Source organism: Peromyscus californicus, unplaced genomic scaffold (assembly GCF_007827085.1).
Source record: "Peromyscus californicus insignis strain IS unplaced genomic scaffold, ASM782708v3 Scaffold_14__1_contigs__length_90479793_seg_2, whole genome shotgun sequence".
NCBI lineage: Eukaryota > Metazoa > Chordata > Mammalia > Rodentia > Cricetidae > Peromyscus > Peromyscus californicus.
This window is the reverse complement of record NW_026294436.1, coordinates 64,682,375-64,703,961: the sequence shown is the minus strand read 5'-3', so window position 1 is coordinate 64,703,961 and position 21,587 is coordinate 64,682,375. Positions and strand designations below refer to the sequence as shown.

Below are 21,587 nucleotides of genomic sequence, written 5' to 3'. Positions count from 1 at the left end.
GAGATAGACACTGGGAAAGATTACTTGAAAACAGTGTCCTGGACACGACAGGGCACGTGCTCATGAACTCCCAGCAGCCCTGGCTGCCTGCACAAGACCAAGCCAGTCAAAACTCCCATGCAGATCAGGGAGGGGATCATAAGGCCCTACACTTAGTTAAGAAGCTACTGGCTACTGGGAGAAGGAAGCAATTTACTCAGGGGTATTGCTTCTGGTCAACTGCCTTTGCACGGTGGATGGCCTTATACCTATGTACATGCAGGCAGCTTTAGTTGGACTCAGTAGGGTAATGAGAAAAAAAAGACATGAAGTTGGCATGGGAACTCAGTGAGAAATTCTGGGAGGAGTTTTTTGAGAGAGACAGGATGGATATGACTAAAATATATTGTATAAATGTATGAAATTCTAAAAAGTAAAAATATATTTTAAAAAGAGAGAAGAAACAGAGTCTGAAGGCTTTTCTAGTTACTGTATGAAACATAAGCAGAAACACACAGGCCATAAATTGCAAGAGTTCCTGAGTTTTTAGTTTCTCAGGGTCATTCTTTTTTCCTAAAGTGTTGTCCAAATGTACAGCAATAGAATTTTTAAAACTAAAAGAACATATGAGTGTAAGTGTATTGACAACAAGAGGAGCGGAAGGACACTATATTCTTTGGGGGAAGCCAGTTGTTAGGACACAAACACGGGTATGCTGGCTAGTTTTATGTCAACCTGACACAAGCTGGAGTCATCTGAGAGGAGGGAACCTCAATTGAGAAAATGTCTCCATAAGATCAGGCTGTAGGCAAGCCTGTAGAGCATTTTCTTAATTACTGATTGGCAGGGGAGGGCCCAGCCCACTGTGGGTGGTGCCATCCCTGGGCTAGTGGTCCTAGGTTGTATAAGAAAGCAGGTTCAGTAAGCCATTAGGAGCAAGCCAGTAAGCAGCACCCCTCCATGGCCTCTGCATCAGCTCCTGCCTCCAAGTTCCTGTCCTGTTTGAGTTCCTGTCCTGATTTACTTCAATGATGAACAGTGATGGGAAGTGTAAACCAAATAAACCCTGTCCTCCCTAAGTTTCTTTTGGTCATGGTGTTTCATCACAACAACAGAAACCCTGACTAAGACAACTGGTGATACTTGTTGACTTCATGTAGAGAGAAAAACACCATCTCTCTCTCTCACATGTCCAATATGTAATTTGAAGCATGCACAGACGCGCACTCATGCGTACGCTAAGGGCACCTACTGCAGTGTGGTCATTCACTAAGGAGCATTTACCACGAGCCAGATGCAGATTGTCCAGTATTTCTGAATGTGAAAGTCTGCTTGAACTGAGGGGAGTCAGAGCAAGTCAGATCCCTGTCCTTGCAGAATGTTTGTCTGTGTGTGTGCCTGTGTGCTACACATGCAGTGCTAGGGAGAACAGAAGAGCGTGCTTGAGTCCTGGAGCTCCAGTTACAGGGGATTACCAGCTGCTCAACTGGTACTGAGAACAAAATTGGAGTTTTCGGGAAGAGCAGGGAGTGTACTTAACTACTGAACCTCTCCAGCCCCCCTTTCTCTACCTTTTCTGCTCTTAGGCACGTGAAATGGTACTTGAACACACTTCTGAAGCACCACTGTCTGCTCACCTCTGCCATATTTTCACAATTCTTTCTTTTGTTTTTAAATTTTACATCCCAACTGCATTTCCCCTCCCACTCCTCCTCCCATCACTTCCTCCCACCCCCTCTAAATCCACTCTTCCTCCATTTCTGTTCAGAAAGGGGCAGGCCTCCCATGGGTGTCAACAAAGCATAGCATATTTAGCTGCAGTAAGACTAAGTACCTCCCCTTGTATTGAGGCTGAGCAAGGTGACCCAGTACATGGAATAGAACATTTTCACAATTCTAGTCACATCAAGAAGATGTGTTTGCTTTGCTGTTCTGCTTGCTGGCTGTTGGGATGGCAACAATATGTATAACAAATCTCAAAGAAAACTTCCCCTGAAATTAAAACTTGACAAGATTACTAATTCAAATTACAGATGAATCATGTATTGTGTAAGAATTTAAAAAGCCAAATAAAATAATGAAAATGAAATTAAATCATGAGTAAAAACAAACAATCTGCCATAAAACAGTAAGTTTCCTTGCCAGTAAAGGTGGAAATTGAATATATTAATAAATTCCTTGTCTTGACAGGTTGAAAATCCAAATGATCCTCTCAGCAGGTACTCCTGATTTTTAAACTATTTAATAAGATCCAGTAATTTAAAATATTTTAAGTCAATTCAAAATGATACATGTCCATCAGCTATGTACAAAGATTCCAAATTCCCCACTCCCTTCAAAGACTTCTTTTTTCTCTCCCCACTCCTCTCTCTCCTTGCTGTCCTAGCAGCTGTGAAGTGGTGTCTCCTTTGGTTGTAATTTCACTCCCCTAGTAATTACTGACAAGACATCTTTTCACACGTTATGCCCACCATTTGTAGACCTTCTCTCATGACACAGTCGTGTAAACCATTTGCACATTTCCCTCTGGACTGGGTTGTTTATTTTTGTTGCTGCGGAGCTGTAGCAGCTCTTCACATACTATGGACGCCAACACATGACCAGATGAAGGCTTTGCAGGTGTTTTCCTGCACTCCATTTCTTAGCAGTCTTTCAGTGTAAAGCACTCGGTTTTGATGAAGCGTCTTTTTTTCTTCTGTCGGTGCCATTTCTATGAATCTACTGTCAAGTCCAAGGTGTCTAAGAATTTTATTTTTGTTTCAAATATTAAAGTTGATTGCCTATTTTTAAGTTAATTTTTACATGTGGTGTGAGGTGGGGGTTCAAATTCACGCTTGCATATGAACATCCAGATGCTCAAACACATCTGTTAGAGCAGTGGTTCTCAACCTGTGAGGCGTGACCCCTTTGGGAACCCTCTATCTCCAAAAATATTTACATTACAATTCATAACAGTAGCAAAATTACAGTTATGAAGTAGCAACAAAATAATTTTATGGTTGGGGGTTACCACAACATGAGGAACTGTATTGAAGGTCTTAGCGTTAGGAGGGTTGAGAACACTGTTAGAGGCTGTTCCTGGGCAGGAGAGGTGGTTCAACCATTAAAGGCTAGGCTAACAACCAAAACATCGGCAGACTATTCCTTTCCCACTGAACAGAACATTTGTCAAAAGTTAAGTGACTGTAGGTATATGCACTTATTTCTGGATTCTTATAATTAAAATCCAGTAGTCTATCGGTATAATTGTATTATATCACAGTGTTTGAATTATTTTGACTTTGTTTTCAATCTTGAAATTGAGTCCTCCATCTTAAGACTTCTTTTCCAAGATCAGTTTGGCTATTTAGACCCTTGCAATTACATATGAATTTGACAATTTTGCACCAGAGGCTACCGAGGTTTGGACAGGGGTTGAATTCAACTGTACATAGCGTGGGTGGTGCTGGAGCCCCAGGGCTGCAGGGTCCTCCCATATTCAGCATGTCTCGGCACTCACTCGGTCTCCTCTAGCCCTTTTCTTCAGGACTCAGAATTGTGTCCTCCTTGGTTAAACTCATGCCGAGGAATTTTATTTTTTCTAAATAGATGCTACTGTGAATGGACTTGATTTCTTAAGCCCCTCTGTAGATTTCAGTGCTGGCTTAGGGAGGCATAATACATTTTTAGGTTTTGATTATAAACCCTGAAAACTTGGTAAATCTGTTTGTAAGCTCTAATATTTTTCTCATCAATATTCTTTGGAATTTTTAAATGTAGGATTATGTCACATATGAAGAGGAAGAGCTTCTTTTCCAGCGAACATACTTTTCTTTTTCTTGTGTCAATCATCTGACTAGGATCTCCAAAAGTGTTTAAGCCAACAATGACAATGGTGACAATGGGCATCCAGCCTTACTCCTGATCTTAAGCGGGAGACATTCGGAATTTCACCATTTACTACTGTCTCTGTGGGTTTTCAAAATCACCTTTATTATGCAGAATATGTTCTCTCTTATCGCTAATTTCTTAATATTGTCTTAATTATGAAAGGCTGTTGAATTCTGTGAAATGACTTCTGTGCTTCAACTAAAACAACCATTTCCCCCTCTAAGTTCTATTGATATGATGTACTATGATGATTAATTTTCTTCTTTTGGATCATAGTCTGACTCAGCTGTGAACTTTACGACCTACAACGGCAACCTGACAGGCAATGTGTATCCACTATAGAACAGTGCACAACTGCTGTGGAGGGCCAGCTACTCTCTCTGCTCAGACCTGAGGCTTGTGCCGTGAGAAGGAACTCGTGCCTAGGAACGTACAGCCAGTCAATAACCCACGACTGAAGAGGTCTTAGAACCATGGGTGGGAGGGCTGGGTGACTCAACCACTGATGTCTAGATAAATTTACATGGTGCCGATCTAAACATTTGTTTGTACCCACAGGCAAATGCTACTCTCAACCTTAAACAAAGAAGTTTCTCTCTGAAATAAAAGGTGGAAGCCAGGTGGTGGTGGCGCACGCCTTTAATCCCAGCACTCGGGAGGCAGAGCCAGGCAGATCTCTGTGAGTTCGAGGCCAGTTTGGTCTACAGAACGAGATCCAGGACAGGCACCAAAACTACACAGAGAAATGCTGTCTCAAAAAACCAAACCAAAACAACAACAACAAAAAAGGTGTTAAAAACAGAGACACAGGGGTTCTCAGGGTGCTGAGAGTAAGTGGTGATCGAACACTCAGCCCTAAACAGGACATTTACAGACTCCCTATAAGGTTCATGGACCATCCCTGGAAAGAGAGTGGAACAAGAGGAGCTAATGCTTACTTGCAAACACCGACACCCAATCATCACAGGAAACGTAAGTTCTGACCAATCCCATCACACGACTAATGCACTGATTTAGTGTATGTATTGAACTTAGATATCTTCTGGGACGTAGAAAAGGGGCTGTGAAATGCTGTCTTTTGGACAGGACACAACCAAAGCAACTTGCAATTTATAACCTTACAGTGCAGTGCAGCTGTCTGCAATGCATCTGCCACAAGACTGGGCCTGTCATGTCAACCACAGACTGTGGAGGGGCTCACAGGGCTCCATGTCCCATGCTGAACCAATCTTACTCATGGGTTCTCAGCAAGTGGCAGCCACTGTCCTCAGCCACGTACCCACAGACACCCACAGGCTTCAGACTTGCAGTTCCATCCTGGTTATACAGATCTCCCTGGTTAAAATCAGTGGGTCATAAAAAGCAAAGCAAAACAAGCAAACAAACAACTACCTGAATATGGAAAAGGGACCTGCTAGGGGCGTGGGGGAGGGGATAGTGGGAGGGAGACAAGAGAGGGCAGACTGTGGTTAGCAGTAAACAGAATATACTATTTACATGTAAATTGTCAAAGAACAAATGTAATAAAAGTCACTGAACCTTTTCCTGGTGCTGAACCACCCCTGCATTCCTGAGCTATATTTTACTTGGTCATGATGTCCACATTTTATAACATACTTTGGGATATTATAAAAGTCAGTATTCTGGTGTGCTAGTATGTTGTTGAGGATTTGTGCACATATACGCATAAGGAATGTTGGCCTGTGCGGTCTTCCTCCGGCCTGGCTATTCAGGGCCATGCTAGCCTCACAGAATGAGTTGTATTTGCTTCTCTTCTGTTTTTTTGAGACTTTACGGAGGTGCTATTTGGATATGAACCGTCCCAAAAGTTTATGTGTTAAAGGCTAGGACCCCACTGGTAGCACTACTGAATTGTTAGATCAAGAGGGCTCTATTCTCATCAATGGACCAATCTACTGATAAGTTCATGACTGAACAGTCCTGCTCCACTACATGCTCCTTGACATGATGTTCTGTTTTATTATCAGAGTCAAGTAACACTGGGCCCAAACCTCTGAGTCCATAAGCCAAAGCAACCATTTTCTTCTTTACGTTGATCTGTTCAGGTAACTGTTCTTTAACTGTCTGGGAGTTTACTAGTGGAAAGTCTAGTACTGAACTCTGTCAGGAGATTTTTAAAAATTCATTTTTGTTTATTTGCTAAAGATCTGTTCAGAGTTTCTATTTCACTTTGAGTCTTTTTTGGTTATTTGTCCATTTCATGTAGGTCATCTATTCGAGTGGCATACAGTTCTTTCACTTTCTCTCAGCCACAGTAAAACACCACTTCTGTTCGTGATTTTAAATATCTGCACCCCCACTTCCTCCTCTCTCCCGTTTCTGTTCTGTCCAGCAAAGGTTTGTCAATGGAGTTAATCTTCTCAAACAAAGTTTTAGGTTCACTGACTCTATTATTTTTTATTCACTATTTTATTATTTTTGATCTAATGCTTTGAGACAGGAACTCATGTAACCCAGGCTGTCCTTCGACTAACTATGTACCCCAAATGATCTTGACCTCCTGTTCTGCCACCACCCTCTGCTCTCTGCTCTCTTTCCCTGGTATCTTGAGTTTGGCTTGCTCCCCTGCCCACTAAGGTTACTGGCTTGAGACCTCGGAAAGCCGCCTTCACAATGTCTACACGCTTTGGTAGGACGTGCTCCACTCTCCTCCCAATTTCCTTGTTTTGTCCTTGGCTTGCTGGCTGTTTCAGGGTGTGTTGTTTAACATCCCCATATTTTCAAGCATCCCAGTTTTTCTTTTGTTGGTTTCCAGCTCCATTCCTTTGTGATTAGAGAAGATTCTTTGAAGGAATTCAATCTTTTTACATTTACTGAGATTTGCTTTGTGGCTTAACCCATGGTCAATTCTTGAGTTTACCACAAATACTTAAAAAGAATTTGTGTTCTACTGTTGTTGGGTAAAAGCTATCCATACCTGTTAGGACTAGTTGGCCATAATGTTGCTCAATCCCTCAAACTCCTACTGATGCTCTGCACACTGCTGCAAGTGGGGTTGCTAGAAGTGGGACTCCTACTGCACACATTTTTCTCTCCTTACATCTGTTAAAGTCGCTCTTGTCTGTTTTCAGCGGTACTGGAAATGAAAGCACCGGGCAAGTATCCTACCATTGCGCTTTAGCCTCCAGCCCTTTTTGTGTAGTTTTCCTTTTGTGGTAGGGTTTCAATAAGTTGATCAGGCCTTAACTTTGCAACCCATCTGCCTCTGCCTCCCAAGTAGCTGAGACTACAGCTCAGTGCCAGCAAATACCACTGAAAATTATTCTTACTGGAATAAAAATTCTTACAGTCCCTGCAAAAGCTAAAGTATGGTTTAAAATTTTATTTATACTCCTTTTATACAGAAAGTCCAATTTTAGGAAAATATCCTACCGAATGAATAGGTACTGTGGGTAGGAGATAAAGTCCTGGGTGGATGTGTATTATTGACATGAGTAGAGCATGTCAAGGACCCTAGTGTCTCAGATCCATGCAAATGACAAACCTTTTCCAGGTCAGGGTCAAAGGAATGGCAAAGCCTTGCCCTGGCCAGAGTAAGCATGTTCACCAACGGTGACCTTCAGCTGAAACCAGTGTTTGCAGAAACGATCATAGAGGGCCTCTTGGGTGACTGAAACCCAAGACTGCTCCTCCACAGAGATCTACCGAGGTCAGCTAACCCCTTCCTCTGCCTTCTCTATTGTGCTGTGTGTGATGTGCTGTGTGTGTAAGTCTCCCAGCTGCTGCTGCTGCTGCTGTGTGCCTCCATCAGAGCTTACCCCTGCCTCCATCCATCACCCCAGTCAGGTCAATCTCAAAGCTGTGCAGGACACAGCAAGGTAGTAAATGTAGAGAAGGCTTAGTGAGAATGAACTATTTCACCTCTACTGCAGATTAAAAAAAAAGAAGGCTCCACCTATTGATACTGTGACAGCGTCTTCACACAAGATTCACACAGAACAGCATTTTTATGAAGCCAGTAAAGTATTGCAACAGTAATCCTCGTCAGGCTCCCCCAGCCAGACATGTTCCAGCCTTTGCTGGCCTAATCCTACTTACACTTTGAGAAAGAGGTCCCCAAACCAAGATTTCATGGGTCAGTGACATTCTGATAAACCTTCTAGAACTGACACAATTGCCCTTTTTTACTTTATCAAATTAAGATATAAAACCCAACAACTACTGCCATTACAGTTATTATCACTTGATATCACTATCCTTGTATATTATACACCAAATGATGTGGAATTCTGGGTTTCGATTTCCTCAGATGAAAGGTATGTTTTACGTATGAAGGTTTTACGATAAAGCTTATTCATCTGTATGCCAACCTAAAAAATTTTAAAAAGGGAGCTGGAGAGATGGCTCAGTGGTGAAGAGTACTGACTACTCTTCCACAGACTTGGGTTTGATTCCCAGTACCTACACGGCCGCTAACAACCATCTATAACTGCAGTTCCAGGAGATATGACCCTCTTCTAACTTCTGTGGTATACAGACAAAACATGGACACAAGACACTTATACATGTAATATAAAAGTAAATAAATCTCAAAGGTGTTTAATTAAATAAATTGCCATTGGGGAAAACTGGGCAAAATTAGAAAGGAAAGAATGCTGTGATGATCTTAACTTGCTAGATTGTGAGGGGCCTCTACCTACCTGTAGGTGTGTCTGTGAGCACATTAGTGACACTGACAGATCATACAGGCCCTGATCTCTCACACGGATTAACCCCTTGATGGACTTGCTGGGAAGGCAGTGAGAGGAAGAAGTGGGGCCTCGCTGGAGGAAGGAGGCATATTCTTGAGGGCTCTTTACTTGTCCACTTCCTACATCGCCCCTTTCTCTTCCTGTCTGTGGACAGGTAAACATTCTCTTTCTTCATATGTTTCCACCCCAATGTCCTGCCTCGTAATAGGCCCAGAATCAATCAAGCAAGCCATAGAAATAGGATCTCTCCAACAGTGAGGCAAAATAAGTAGTCCCTTCTCTTACATTGTTTCCTCAGGTATTTTGGTGAGAGTAATGAGAGAGTTAAGCAAAATCTATGTCTAAGACTTCTAGGTTGCACTCTCTAGTTCTTCTGAATGAAGTAAAAGAATGAAACATCAGTTTTCTCTGATGTTCAGTCATCAGAGTTATGGCCAATTCTACCACATGACTGATTCACTGAAAAGCACATGCATTAAACTAGTATTAAAAAATGACCAGGTACACAGGACAAGTTAATAATGCACTTGTCTATGTTTTGAATAAGCTAGGTTACAGTTCTGGTGAGGAAACAGATCTGTGAGTCAATCATTGAACCATGCTGCAGTTACTACAAGGATTCAAAAGAAGTACAAAGAGGGCACTGAGACTTCCTAAGATACCACTCAGTTGACTCTGACACTCTCTTCAAAACCTGCAATGCCATCACTGTGCGAAGATTACTGAGCACTATGAGGCGTGAACTTGCACGTGTACTTCTATACCCCTGGAACAGAAGCTACAGATGAGAAAATTCAAACAGGGGAGGGGAATTGTTCCAGTCCGTGTTACATAGCTCGTAACTTGTCAGGCTAGAACTGAAAACTGGGTCGTCGGGCCAGAGCTGGCCTCTCTCGGGTCATATATAAGACAGGCAGAGGCATGGTAGTTAATTTTGACGGTCAACTTCACCGGCTTGAGAATTACCACAGAAACAAACCTCAGGCATGCCGCCTATGAGGGCATTTCTAGATTGGTTTAACGTAGGTGGGAGACACACCCCGGAGTCCTGGACTGCACAAACGGGAGAGTGAGAGGAGTGCCAGCATTGCTGGCTGCAATGTGACGTGACCTCAAGATCCTGCTGTCACACCATCCTTGTCATGATGAACAACATCCTCAAATCGTCAGCCAAAATAAATGTTTCTCTCCTTAAGATACCTCCATCAAATGTTTTGTCACAACAAGAGAAAAGTGGCAAACACAGGGACTCCTGACATCTTATTACAACATGCTAATTCAGATTAGCAGGACCTCTTGTTCAGGCAGGCAGTCCTTTGTGGATTTCTACTCTCCACTAAACAAACGTGAATGTGATGAGCAAATCTGTATCAGCTCCCTACTAGAAAGAATGAGAATTAAGATTATTGGACTGGAAATCACAGGCAGTTTTCATTTGTCACCAGAAAGAGTTAATAAGCTAGCACTTCTTTCAAGCTTGCAGAGAAGCAAACTCATCAGGAGTCACAGAGGTCAAGTGATACCTTCAGGCCCTCCAGTTCATTCTCCAGCTGTTTAGAATAATGCTCGCTCTGCTCACGCAGCTTCCTGTCCTTCGATGCTTCAGCAATCAGAGCTTCAGTGTGAACTTCCAGCTTCAAAATAAAAAGGGCAGATTTCATTAGTTTTTCCAAGTACCTTTCCCCAAGAAAATTTATAGTGCAAAGGGTGAGATTCACACTAGTTTATAGTATCAAGCTACAAAATAGCTTTTATCGAAACTTAAAGAATGGGTTGCACATCACTTCACTAGCCTCTAAGTGCAGTTTAGAGCACTGCTCCAGACACTACAGAATCTGCCTGGCTACTGACCTCTTTCTTGGCTCTCTCTGCTCTGCGCAGCTCTTGCCTTAAGCTCTCAGCTCTCTGCATCACCAGGTCCACCTCTTCTTCCTTATCTCGGACATGGCGAGCAAGTTTCTGTTTCTGGGTGTGCAATTCTGTTAGTCGTTCATTGATCTCCATGAACTCCTGCATGGCCAGCTTCCTCTGACAGTGGGCGTCTTTCAGCTCTTTGGATTGGTTTTTTAAACGCTCACTAGCCTGGACTAGTTCCTACAGTTTTGTAAAAAGAATATAAGTTACCAAATCTGCAACCTAGAGACCACACTTGGCCATGAAAGTAGCTATTATTAAGTCATGAAGAGCCAAAATGATTCACTTCAGGACAATACTAAAGGAAATGGACTACTTCTAAAGACATTATGGGAATGATGCCTTGTTTACCTTCTCAAACTTGTTTTTAATTTACTTTTATTTATGTGTATGTGTTTAGCCTGTATTATGTATGTGCACCATGTGTACACAGAACCTGTTGAATCCAGAAGAAGGCATCAGAACCCATGAAAATGAAGTTATAGACAATTGTTGGCTCCCACATGGGTGCTGGGAACTAAACTCCTCAAGAGCAGCTAGTGCTCTTCACCAGTGAGCCCTCTCCAGCACTAACCCTCAAATCTTTATGCTGACATGCAAGTGCACAGAGGAAGCTGAATGAATACAATGTCGAAATATAGATATGATGTTTAAAATTATTTGTAAACTTTAATAAATATTCGGGAGATCTTTTTAATTAAACTGAATAATTGCAAATAATAAACGATAAACAATTGCCCTTTTCTTACTGAGGAGAATAAGCCCTAGACCAGTAACAAGGAGAAACCTCCCTAAATCTGAGATTACTGACTTAGAGGTGCTTTGAGACTCAGGTCAATGTAACTGGAGGAAGGAATGTCAAGGAACTTTGGCTTATTCAAACATTAACAGCAAATAAACATGAGCCCATATCCACAGATTTCCAAAGACCCAAAGAACCAAATCACTACAAGGAAATCAATGGCAACAAAGGAAACAAAAAGAAACACCAGAAGTATTTGGGCAGCATGAGATACCGGCATAAGATTTGCATGTGTGAGACATTGGAAGAAATAAAAGGAGTTATCACAAAAACTGGGAAATGAGAAAAGACTAACAAAAACTATCACACAGGTTTATTAAAGAATCTGTAGGACATTTAGACATTAAAGAAACACGCATCAAAATTAAAAGCACGCACATATGTAATATAGGAATCTTTATATTTATGAAGCAAGAAAAAGAAATTCAGACCTAAACCCAGAAATGTGTAAAAATGAAACTGGATAACACTACAAAAATAAAAGAGATTGAGATGGCTCAGCAGCGAAGAGCACTGGGCGGTTATCCAGAGGACCTGGGTTTGACTTCCAGCATCCATGTAGGCCAGTTCACGACTATCTGGAACTCCAATCCCAGGAGAAATTATGCCCTCTTTGAGCTTCCTTGGGCACTAGGCATACAAAGAGTGCCGGCAAAACACTCATACATGTAAAATTAAAAACAGATGAAGAAATAAGGGATTTGGGAGGCCAGTGGGATGGTTCAGTGGGTTAAGGCGCTGTGCTTGACCCCTGGGTCCTGCAAGGTGGACAGAACTGACTTCTGCACATTGCTAATCTGACTTCTACACCCATGCCACAGCAGGTGCACCCATGCACACAGACACATGTGCACACATGCCCCCCCCCACAGATGGAATACATTAAAAAAAAGATTTGGGGAGGGAGCAAATCATTTATATTCTACTTTCAGAAAAACAAAAATAGATCAAACTCAAAAGAGACAAGTAGTAACAGAAAGAGTGGAAAAACACTCAAAAAGACAAGAAAATGATGCTTTATATCTAGAAAAATTACTTCTGAAGTATGGCAAAAACTGATAGAGCTTACCACTACCAGATCTGCATTAAAGGAAGCTTTACACCTTTATTTCAGGAAGAAGGAAAACAGTTTTAGAAAAACAACAGAACACAAGGGAAATAGAGACTAAGAGCCTGGTACACATATGAAGAAATGTGTATGATTATACCATGTTAAATGTCTGATTTACAGATACTAGTAAATATACACACTAAATATCTGTGGAGACTGCAAATAAATTGGAAGTAAGTAACAGAATTAAAGGCCCTTAAGAATTTTGATGGCCAGTTTAATATATTTAGATTTTGTTAATAAGCATAGTAAAATTCAAATGCAAATACCCAAATACCAGAAGTAGTGGGAAATTAAACAAGAACAAGAAAACAAGTAGTAAGAAATGATTTAGCAAAACAAAAACAAATTCTGGAGACTAGTTTCATAGCAACACACATATGCTATGAACTACGCCTCAAAATGGTGATGGGAAGTACTATATATACTACATGCATTTTAGCACAATGTTTTGTTAAAATAAGGACACAGAAGAAGCAAATGACAAACACAAGGGAAAAATGAAACAGAAACATATCCATATACATTAGTAATCAAAATAGATACAAAGGGCCAAACTCACCAGATAAAGGTAGTTTGTTATACCAGAAAAACAAAATCTAGATATTAGCAGAAAAGCATTGTTAAAAATAGGGAATATTACTAAACAATCACAGAACTCAATAGAACAGGAAGCCAAAACATTCTAACATTTAGTGAATTCTGTAAGGTAGTCTTAAAGCACATTGAAAAGAAACTGCCCAAACTAGAGAATATTAGAAAATAAATCACCACAACAAGAATTTCAATTTCCTAATCATTAATTATCAACAATGCAGAACACTGATCTTAAAGACAACCTGAAATAGAGCCCATGCCTATAAATCCAGCATTTGGGAGGGTTAGAGACAGTTTGAAGTTAGCCTGGTTTAAGCACTGAGTAGAAGGCTATCCTGGGCTATACAATGGGACTTTGTCTTACATTCCCTCCCCCTACAAAAGGGTTTGAAAGGTTCTAGTAAGCTTTCTATGTATAGAAGTCTGCACACTGTCTTGGGAATATATACTCTTTTCAATGATATACATTGAATATTTTAAAAAGAACACTAAAGTCTAAGCCATGAAGCAAAGCTCTGTAGATTTCAAACAGATACACAAATGACGGTGCTTCAAGGCACTGCAGTGAACTAATAAATCAACAAGAAAATGATAAAATTTCTTATAGGTAAAACTTTAAGATACATTTATAAGAAAATAATTTGTCAAGAAGAAAAATGATCAATACAAAAATTATTTAAAACTAAAAATTTCTAAATTAAAGAGCAACACACTGTTTCATATATACTAAAACTTGGTGCTGCCTGAAGGTTATATGGGAAACTGTTGTAGAATATTATTTTAAGATGTGTTACATTTGTTTATGCTGTGTAACATTTGTTTAATGATGCAAATACTGTTGCATTTCTTTATGTTGTACTTGTTTAACTCTTTGAAGCTGTGTTACTGTGCCTGTCTAAAACACCTGCTTGGTCTAATAAAGAGCTGAACGGCCAATAGCCAGGCAGGAGAAAGGATAGGCGGGGCTGGTGGGCAGAGAGAATAAATAGAAGGAGAAATCTGGGAAGAGAGGATCAAGGAGCAAGGGAAGGAGGAGGAGAGGAGGCTGTCAGGGACCAGCCACCCAGCGACACAGCCAGCCAGAGTTAGAAGTGAAGAAGGTATATAGAATAAAGGTAAAAAGCCCAGAGGCAAAAGATAGATGGGTTAATTTAAGTTAAGAAAAGCTGGCAAGAAACAAGCCAAACTAAGGCCAGGCATTCATTCTGGGAGCTGGGTGGTGGGCCCCCGACAGAGCCAAAGAGTAAAAACAACAACAAAAATCCAACTACAGAAAACACAGTCTGAAATAGGGCAGGTTTCACAGAGGGTCCACATAAGAAATAGAGAACCGTCCCAATAAGAAGGAAGCACACTGTTTCACATTCTGAGACTAGCGTGATGTTATATTAAAAACAGTCAAGAAAAAGTGTAGGCCAGTTGTTCCCAGTTGGTGTAGGGTGTGCTTATGGTTTCAGTGGTTGTTAGGTTCGTAGGGGTTAGTTTTTTGGTTTTTTGGTTTTCTTTTTTTTTTTTTTTTTGGTGGGGGAGCAGGGAAAGGTAGTTGTCTGGTCTCTGGGACTCTGATGGGTAGGGCCTAGGGGGATTCTGTTGATCTGGATTCTCCAGAAGAGCTGCCAGCTTACGTTGTGCTGGGATCAAGAAAAATGGGCCTTGGTGGTTCATGTTCCTGGAGTTGTGTCCATGCCAGTGGATGCCCACATGCTCCAGAAGAGAATTTGATATTACTGCTGCCATTGTTGCTGTTATAGCAGTGGCGGCCACCGCTGCTACTGTTTCTGGGATTACCATTTCATAATTGCTTACTATAGCTAGCACAGTGGAGACCCTGGCAGCAAAAGTAGCTACCACAGTTAGTTAATCTTTCATTCTATTGGGCATGATAAATTTAATTCAATAGTTATATACATTTCAATTGGCTTTGAAAATTATAAATTTATAAACTCAAGTTCCATTTGCTTTTGAGATACCATCTTACAAGGACTCCAATTTGCAGTAAGGCTCATTAAGGAAGGTAATGGCTCAGTTGCCTTTAGCCTACTGGCTATGGGTGGGATAGGACTTCTGTTGGTCTTTTCTGTGTTGAACACACAGATTGCAAGCCCAGTGCCACTTTGAGATCTTTGGCAGTAGTTAACTCTGCAGCTCACACAAGATTGAGCCTGTATAATAATGAGTATTCAGAGACGGGTAATACCTGGGGGACGATCACCAACCTAAGACAGAGCGCCTGTGTGGCCTGGGCAGGCGTCTCCATGACAGGTAAGGTGACCTGCTGACGTCCCACACAACCTAAGTCAGAAGCTCATGTTTTAGTAGAAGGGGGACCTGTAGGGTTCTGGCCCCCGTTTTGGGTAACTGTTGCCTAGCTTGCTGACCTTGACCTTGATATCCTCCCTATGCTAATTCCCTGCCGGGTTCCACCCTCCTGAATGCTTAAGGGAAGATCCTTGTCTGTATATCCTGCATAATAGGCGTTAACAGCTTAGATGCAAGATTGTAAAACATCTGTAGCAAACTTCTGCCCTCTGGGGTTCTCCCATTGTACTGTAAGCCTGTATTTAAGACCTCCTCCCTCCTTCAATACATGGCATTCGGCATTAAATAAAAAAAAAAGTGTAAGCCAACTTTTCATAGAAATTGATTAAAAAACCTTATTACGAGCAAATCATTTCCAGTGATGTATAAAATCCCTAGATATGAGCTTCTGAGTTAGACTCAACATATATGGAAATGCTAGCTCTACCACTTTCTATCGTCAGTGACCATGAGCAAGTTAACACCTCACTATTCAGTATCAGTATTAGTCAAACAGGAATAATAAAAATAATACGTAACTCATGGATTGTTGTGAAGATGAAACATTTTATATATATGTGGTGTGTGTGTGTGTGTGTAAACATACATGGATGGCACTTAAAACATAATCTTCTATATAAACATGACCTATGCTATCATATTATCATTCAAACTAAAAAATGTGTTTCATATTAGAAAAACTCTGTTAATATAATTCACCATACAATGTTTTAAATCAGAATCATATAAGTGGTGTATAGGAATGAACAATGCATAAACGCAATACTTATTCTTAATAACAAAAATCGAGTAGCAAAATAATAAAAATAGAAAATAATTCCCTTGACCTACTGGAAAATATTTTACAAAAAACATATATAGCAAGCATTAGCAGTAAAATGTACAAGGCATTTTCTTTAAAATCATCAACAGGTTGATACTTGATGTTACTATTTTTATTTGACACTATTCTGAGGTCCCAGCTAATACAGTAAGCTTACAAAAAATAGAAACCTTAAAAACTCCAAGGTAGAAGCAAAACAGTTATTATTTATAGAAAATTTTGAAAAAATATAAAACATATCCTGCTAATAAAGAGTCCAGCAGTATTAGACGAGAACTGCTAACGCAAGCCAGGAAGAAAACATAAAATTTAAAGATATTTAAAATATGAAATAATAGAACAACAATTTAAAGAAAGGCAAACAATTTCATGAAAGAGCCTATTTTGTTTGTTTGTTTATTGAGATGGGGACTCATGGCTGACCATGACCACCAGATAACTGAGGACAGCCTTGAACTTCTGATCTTGCTTCTCTCCCCCTTGTGCAGGGGTTACAGGCATCAACATGTCTGGTTAGGCAGGACTGGAGACTGAACACAATGCTCTGTACATGCCAGGCAAGCACTCTACCAACCGAGCCACATACTAAAATTTAAATAACTTTAAATATATGGAAAGATATCACATTCATGGATTAAAAGACTGTGGCACTGGACAGAAACAGCTTTTATGTTTTTCACAGTTAGCCCACCTAAACAAATGTCACTGAAACTTGGGGCCTTTCCTAAATGTGAGTCATAGAAAGTAATTCAAAACAAATTTCAATAGTGGGAAAATTCATTTACCTTCTGGAGGCATTTCAAGGTGAGGCTGCACGTGCCCTGGACTATGGGGACTTCTTTTGTGAAGCTGGTTATTTGGGGCTTAACTGTGGCCTAGAATAGTTAAGTTTTATTCCAAAGGCACAGAGAAGAGGTCCAAGACATTTCTCTTCAGACTTCCTAGGAGACTCAGAAAAAAAAAAAGGAGTGGAGAGAAGTAGTGCATTTTTCTTCTCTAGTAACACCTGGACAAACATTTTGGAGGTTACTCTTCTGTAATATAGATTCCTCACTTGAAGGGTTGTAACCAGTTCTCAGATTTTGTGCAGAAGATAAAAACTGATGTTATCTACTGGAGACAAATGATAATAATCTGCTATGCTTTTATTTATGTGTATACTCAAAAAAATAAAAGCATAGCAGATAATTATCATTTGTCTTCAGTAGATAACCATGCATGAACTCTGATATAATGTACATATGGTTAACTCTTCCATAATTCATCAGTGATGAAATACAATTTCAATTAAAATTCCATCCCAGTTTTCCAGGGCTACAGACTAACTTCTGAGGGAATCTGCTGTGTGACGGAGGTGCCATTGCAGTTGGGGAAAGAGCAACTATTCTGTCCACAAGGAACTGGTTAGCCATATTGGAAAAAGGAAAACTGAATTCTTATAACAGTGTCAGGCAGCTAGTTAGGTATTAGCAAGTTTGGAGTTTAATAGGAATGAACCCCTCCCTCATAACTAGTAGCAGGACTTTTGATCACTGGTCAAAAAATGAAGTCTGAGTCATATCTCTGGCCCTGGTTGGTTGGATGCACATTAAGAATTTACAAGACTACTCTCTTGCTGAAGGCCTTCTCAGAAATAACAAAGATATATGATCATCCTCTTCCAGAAGAGCCAATCCAAATGGGCCTATCAGTCACCTGGACGATGAAAACACCCTTCAGAAAAAGTATAAGGCCTGCCGAAGTGTAGGCTGATACAATGGCCTCTCTGACTATTGTCAACTCTCATCCCTTGAGAACGTGTGAAGCTATTCCATTGTGTGCTATAATAAATTCCACCCATCGTCTAGCCTATGCTGTTTGTCTCTGTCTTATAAGGATTCTTTCCACAGAGATCACAAGGACCAGGGACCAAAGGAAGCACTGAGTAAGATCCCAGCGACAACATGTTAAGCAAAAGTGAGTTTCTAATGTGTAGAGACAGAAATACCAAAGACCAGGCTTTTAAAATTAAGGATAAAATTTAGGAGATTTTTTTTAAACCTCTGACTTCTTAGTAGTGTATGAGGCAGCAAATGCACTGACTTAAGTGTACTGACAAACGTACATCACACTTACAAGCTCTGGTTAGTCAGAAGGAAACAGAACAGCCACTGACAGGTGTCTTTAACCTGCACATTTAATGAAAGACATTGGAAAATTTCAAGAATTCTTATAAATAAAAAAAGATAACCAAACAGAAAAACATGTACATTTTAAAGGCATTTTGTAAAAGAAATAACATAAAGTGGCAAATAGACATGTAGTTAAAGATACATGACCATTTAAAAAATTAGACAAATGCAAACTGACTACAAGGACATGGTGTTAGACCAAAGTCTCAATACAGATGAGATTGACTAGGAGAAATCAATGCAGCATATGAGACATCACTGAACACAGACACTTCTGTACCATATGGGAGAATATAAAACTGCAATACTGGGAAACATTTCGGCATTACCATAAAAACAAAATCTTTCTAAACTAATTAAAAATGAGCAGAGGCCCTAAGTGGACAGTGGTGCTCCATGGAAGACATGCAAAAAAAGCCAACAGCTATAGAAAGAGATATTCAAGATAAACTAATCACCACAGAAACGAAAAATCAAAAGCAGAATTAGACATCATTTTACAACTGTCAGGATGGTTATTACAGAAAAGACAAAAGCAAAGGAGCATTGGTTAGGATGCAAAGAAAATGACATTTTTTTTCCTCCTGCCAGCGGCCATTAACCAAATCACTTATTCATTATTAAATCTTACTGGTATAATGTTTCTTTTCAACACTACATCTTTCCAAAATATACTAGCAGAATTTTTAGCACCAAAATGTACTAAAAATTGCCCAAAGACTTGTTTCTAAAAATCAAGGTACTGGACTTTTATGTTTATTGTGTTAACTAAATTTGACTGTATAATACTACCAATACATACAAACTCATAAACCACTAATATTACATTATTATTAAAGGAAAAAGAATGCTTGTCATAAATGCCAAGTGCTATTATACTGCCCCTCAGTTGAGATGAATCTACACAAACCAAAACTCAAAACTGCAGTTAAGTACAAACTAAAAGTGTGCTCATCTAATTCAATTTCATCTGTAATAACTCCCTTATCAGCATAAAGTTGTTTTACTTTAATTCCACTTTCTTACTGGTAGTAAGACTTATAATTTATCCCTTCTATATTAATTAGTATTTTGTATATCAAATCATTAAATACAATTTATCCCGTGCCAGAAACTACTATCTACTACTGCCATTAGTCCCCAGTTTGCTGAGTTTGTTAGCGGCACTCACAGTACTTACCAACACGTGGTTCAAGCCTTTTCCTACTTTCTCTAGTGGGTTGTTATATAATCTTAGTTATGAAGAAATTTTGTTGCAATGCCTAGTATCATTTAAATGTTACACAAAGTTCTTAGGAAAATATCTAGTTTTTTTTCCCCCCATGCTGCTTTGGAAAAGAAAATGACATTTAAAGAACGAATAAATAAATCATGGAGGAGATTTTAAATTATAACTTATTAGTGTTTGTACCAGCAAATTATAATGAAAAAAAATGAACATATGTGTCAAAGATACATGACCACATTAGCAATTAGAAAACACAATTAAATATCATTTACAATTTCAAATCTCTATTTAAATTTTTATTGACATTAGATTCTACTGTTTGTTCTTCTTCTGTCTTTTTCAGTAACATTCGTTTCTAAGTCAAAGCTTTTAACTTTGCAAATGAACAAAAGATTTTAACCTTTAAAGCTTTAAGAATTTGAGTTCCCTTATTACCAGCTAATGAAGAATGTCACACACCAAAATAATTATTAAAAATGTAGGGGGCTGAGAGATGGCTCGGTGGTTAAGAGCACCTACTGCTCTTGCAGAGGACCCAATTTTGGTTCCCAGCACCTATATTAGGCAACTTATAACTGCTTGTATCTCTAGTGCCAGGAGATCCAATGCCTCTGGCCTCAACAGGCACATACACTTATGTGCACATACCCCCACACAGATACACATAGTTGAAAATAAAATCAATCTTTAGAAAAATTAAACCATTTAAAACTAATGTTTTAGGTTATCATGCAAATTGCATTTCAAATTTCTATAGAAAAATATATATTGTCATTTATTAGAAATACTTCCAATACTCTAATTATAAAGGATGAAACGTAGAAATAGCTTTAAGGACCCATTCATACATGCATACCTTATTTAGCTCCTCTCTTTCCTGCTGCAAAGTTTTGATTTGTTTTTCAAAAGCCTTGATTTGCCTAAAAGCATCATCTAGCTCCCGTCTCACTGAATTAGCTTCTTCAAGCTGTTGTTCCAAATGATTCATGTCTAAAACAAACAAACAAAACTTTGATTCAGACACACAACCTAAACAAATGAAAATAGAATATCGCTATGCACAACAAGTAATAGCAGTATTTATTCAGAAAGAGAATTTAATTTTTATTTTCCCCATCTTTTGGATTAAAAGGCATATTGGTAGTTCTCTTCATTTGGGAAAATTATGTAAGACAGATTTAGCATATTCTGGATAAGGTGCCAAAGACTATGCAATTTGAAAATAACTGCAAATAAGATTTTTTTCTAAAATCAAAATTATTATGAAATTATTTTAAACTAATATATAAATGAGCCTATATTTATTAAAATCAAGACATATACTCAACTTGCATAAATTATATGTAGTATTTTGAAGATAGTCTACTCTAAGATGCCAGTAATTCAGGCTATTGGGTCTCATAGGAAATAGCTGTCATTCATCCTCCTTTATGAAGAAAAGGTCTGCCTTAAGAACATTACAAGTATGTTACTGTGAAATGCTAACAACTAACTTTAAACTCAAAGCAGTAAATATGTGCATCAGTCTATTCCTTTAGGACTCACCTAAAGAAAACCAGCATTTCAAATGTTGACTAAAAATAATAACCACATTCAAACTTTTTCTTCTACATACTGCATGTAGAGTTAGGAATTTTAATTTCTATTTTGAAGCCTACCATAAAGATACAAGAAATAAAGCACTTGGGTAGTCTAGGGCTTCACTAGAAATATATCTGCTAACTTCACAAAACCCAATGTTTACTTACAAGCAAGATAAAAACTTCACGATTTTAGAGAGATGTTACTATGAGTGATTTTTCTCTGTCTCATATTGTAAAAATCCCTTTCGCCTATTTATTTGATCCATCTCCACATATGTAATTTATCCTTTAAAGAATTTATACATCTTTATACAGAATTCACATCTGTATCAGTAAACTGCGAGACATTTTAATATTTCCAGTGTCTTATCAAAACATGAGTAATAAACGGCTTCATTATATGAGGAAAGAAGACAATGAAGACACAGTATCTGGGAAAAACATATAGATTCCATCAGAAGGTCACCATGATGATCAA

At 39.2% G+C, this 21,587-nt stretch overlaps 1 protein-coding gene across 1 annotated transcript in view; it reads right to left on the bottom strand.

The window, feature by feature from the left end:
* Nucleotides 1–21,587, bottom strand: part of Cdc42bpa (CDC42 binding protein kinase alpha) — a 218,551-nt gene that overhangs the window by 68,704 nt on the left and 128,260 nt on the right. The window contains 3 exon segments of the mRNA XM_052737792.1: nucleotides 10,085–10,195; nucleotides 10,413–10,655; nucleotides 20,383–20,516. Coding sequence (XP_052593752.1) covers nucleotides 10,085–10,195; nucleotides 10,413–10,655; nucleotides 20,383–20,516 — 488 coding nt within the window.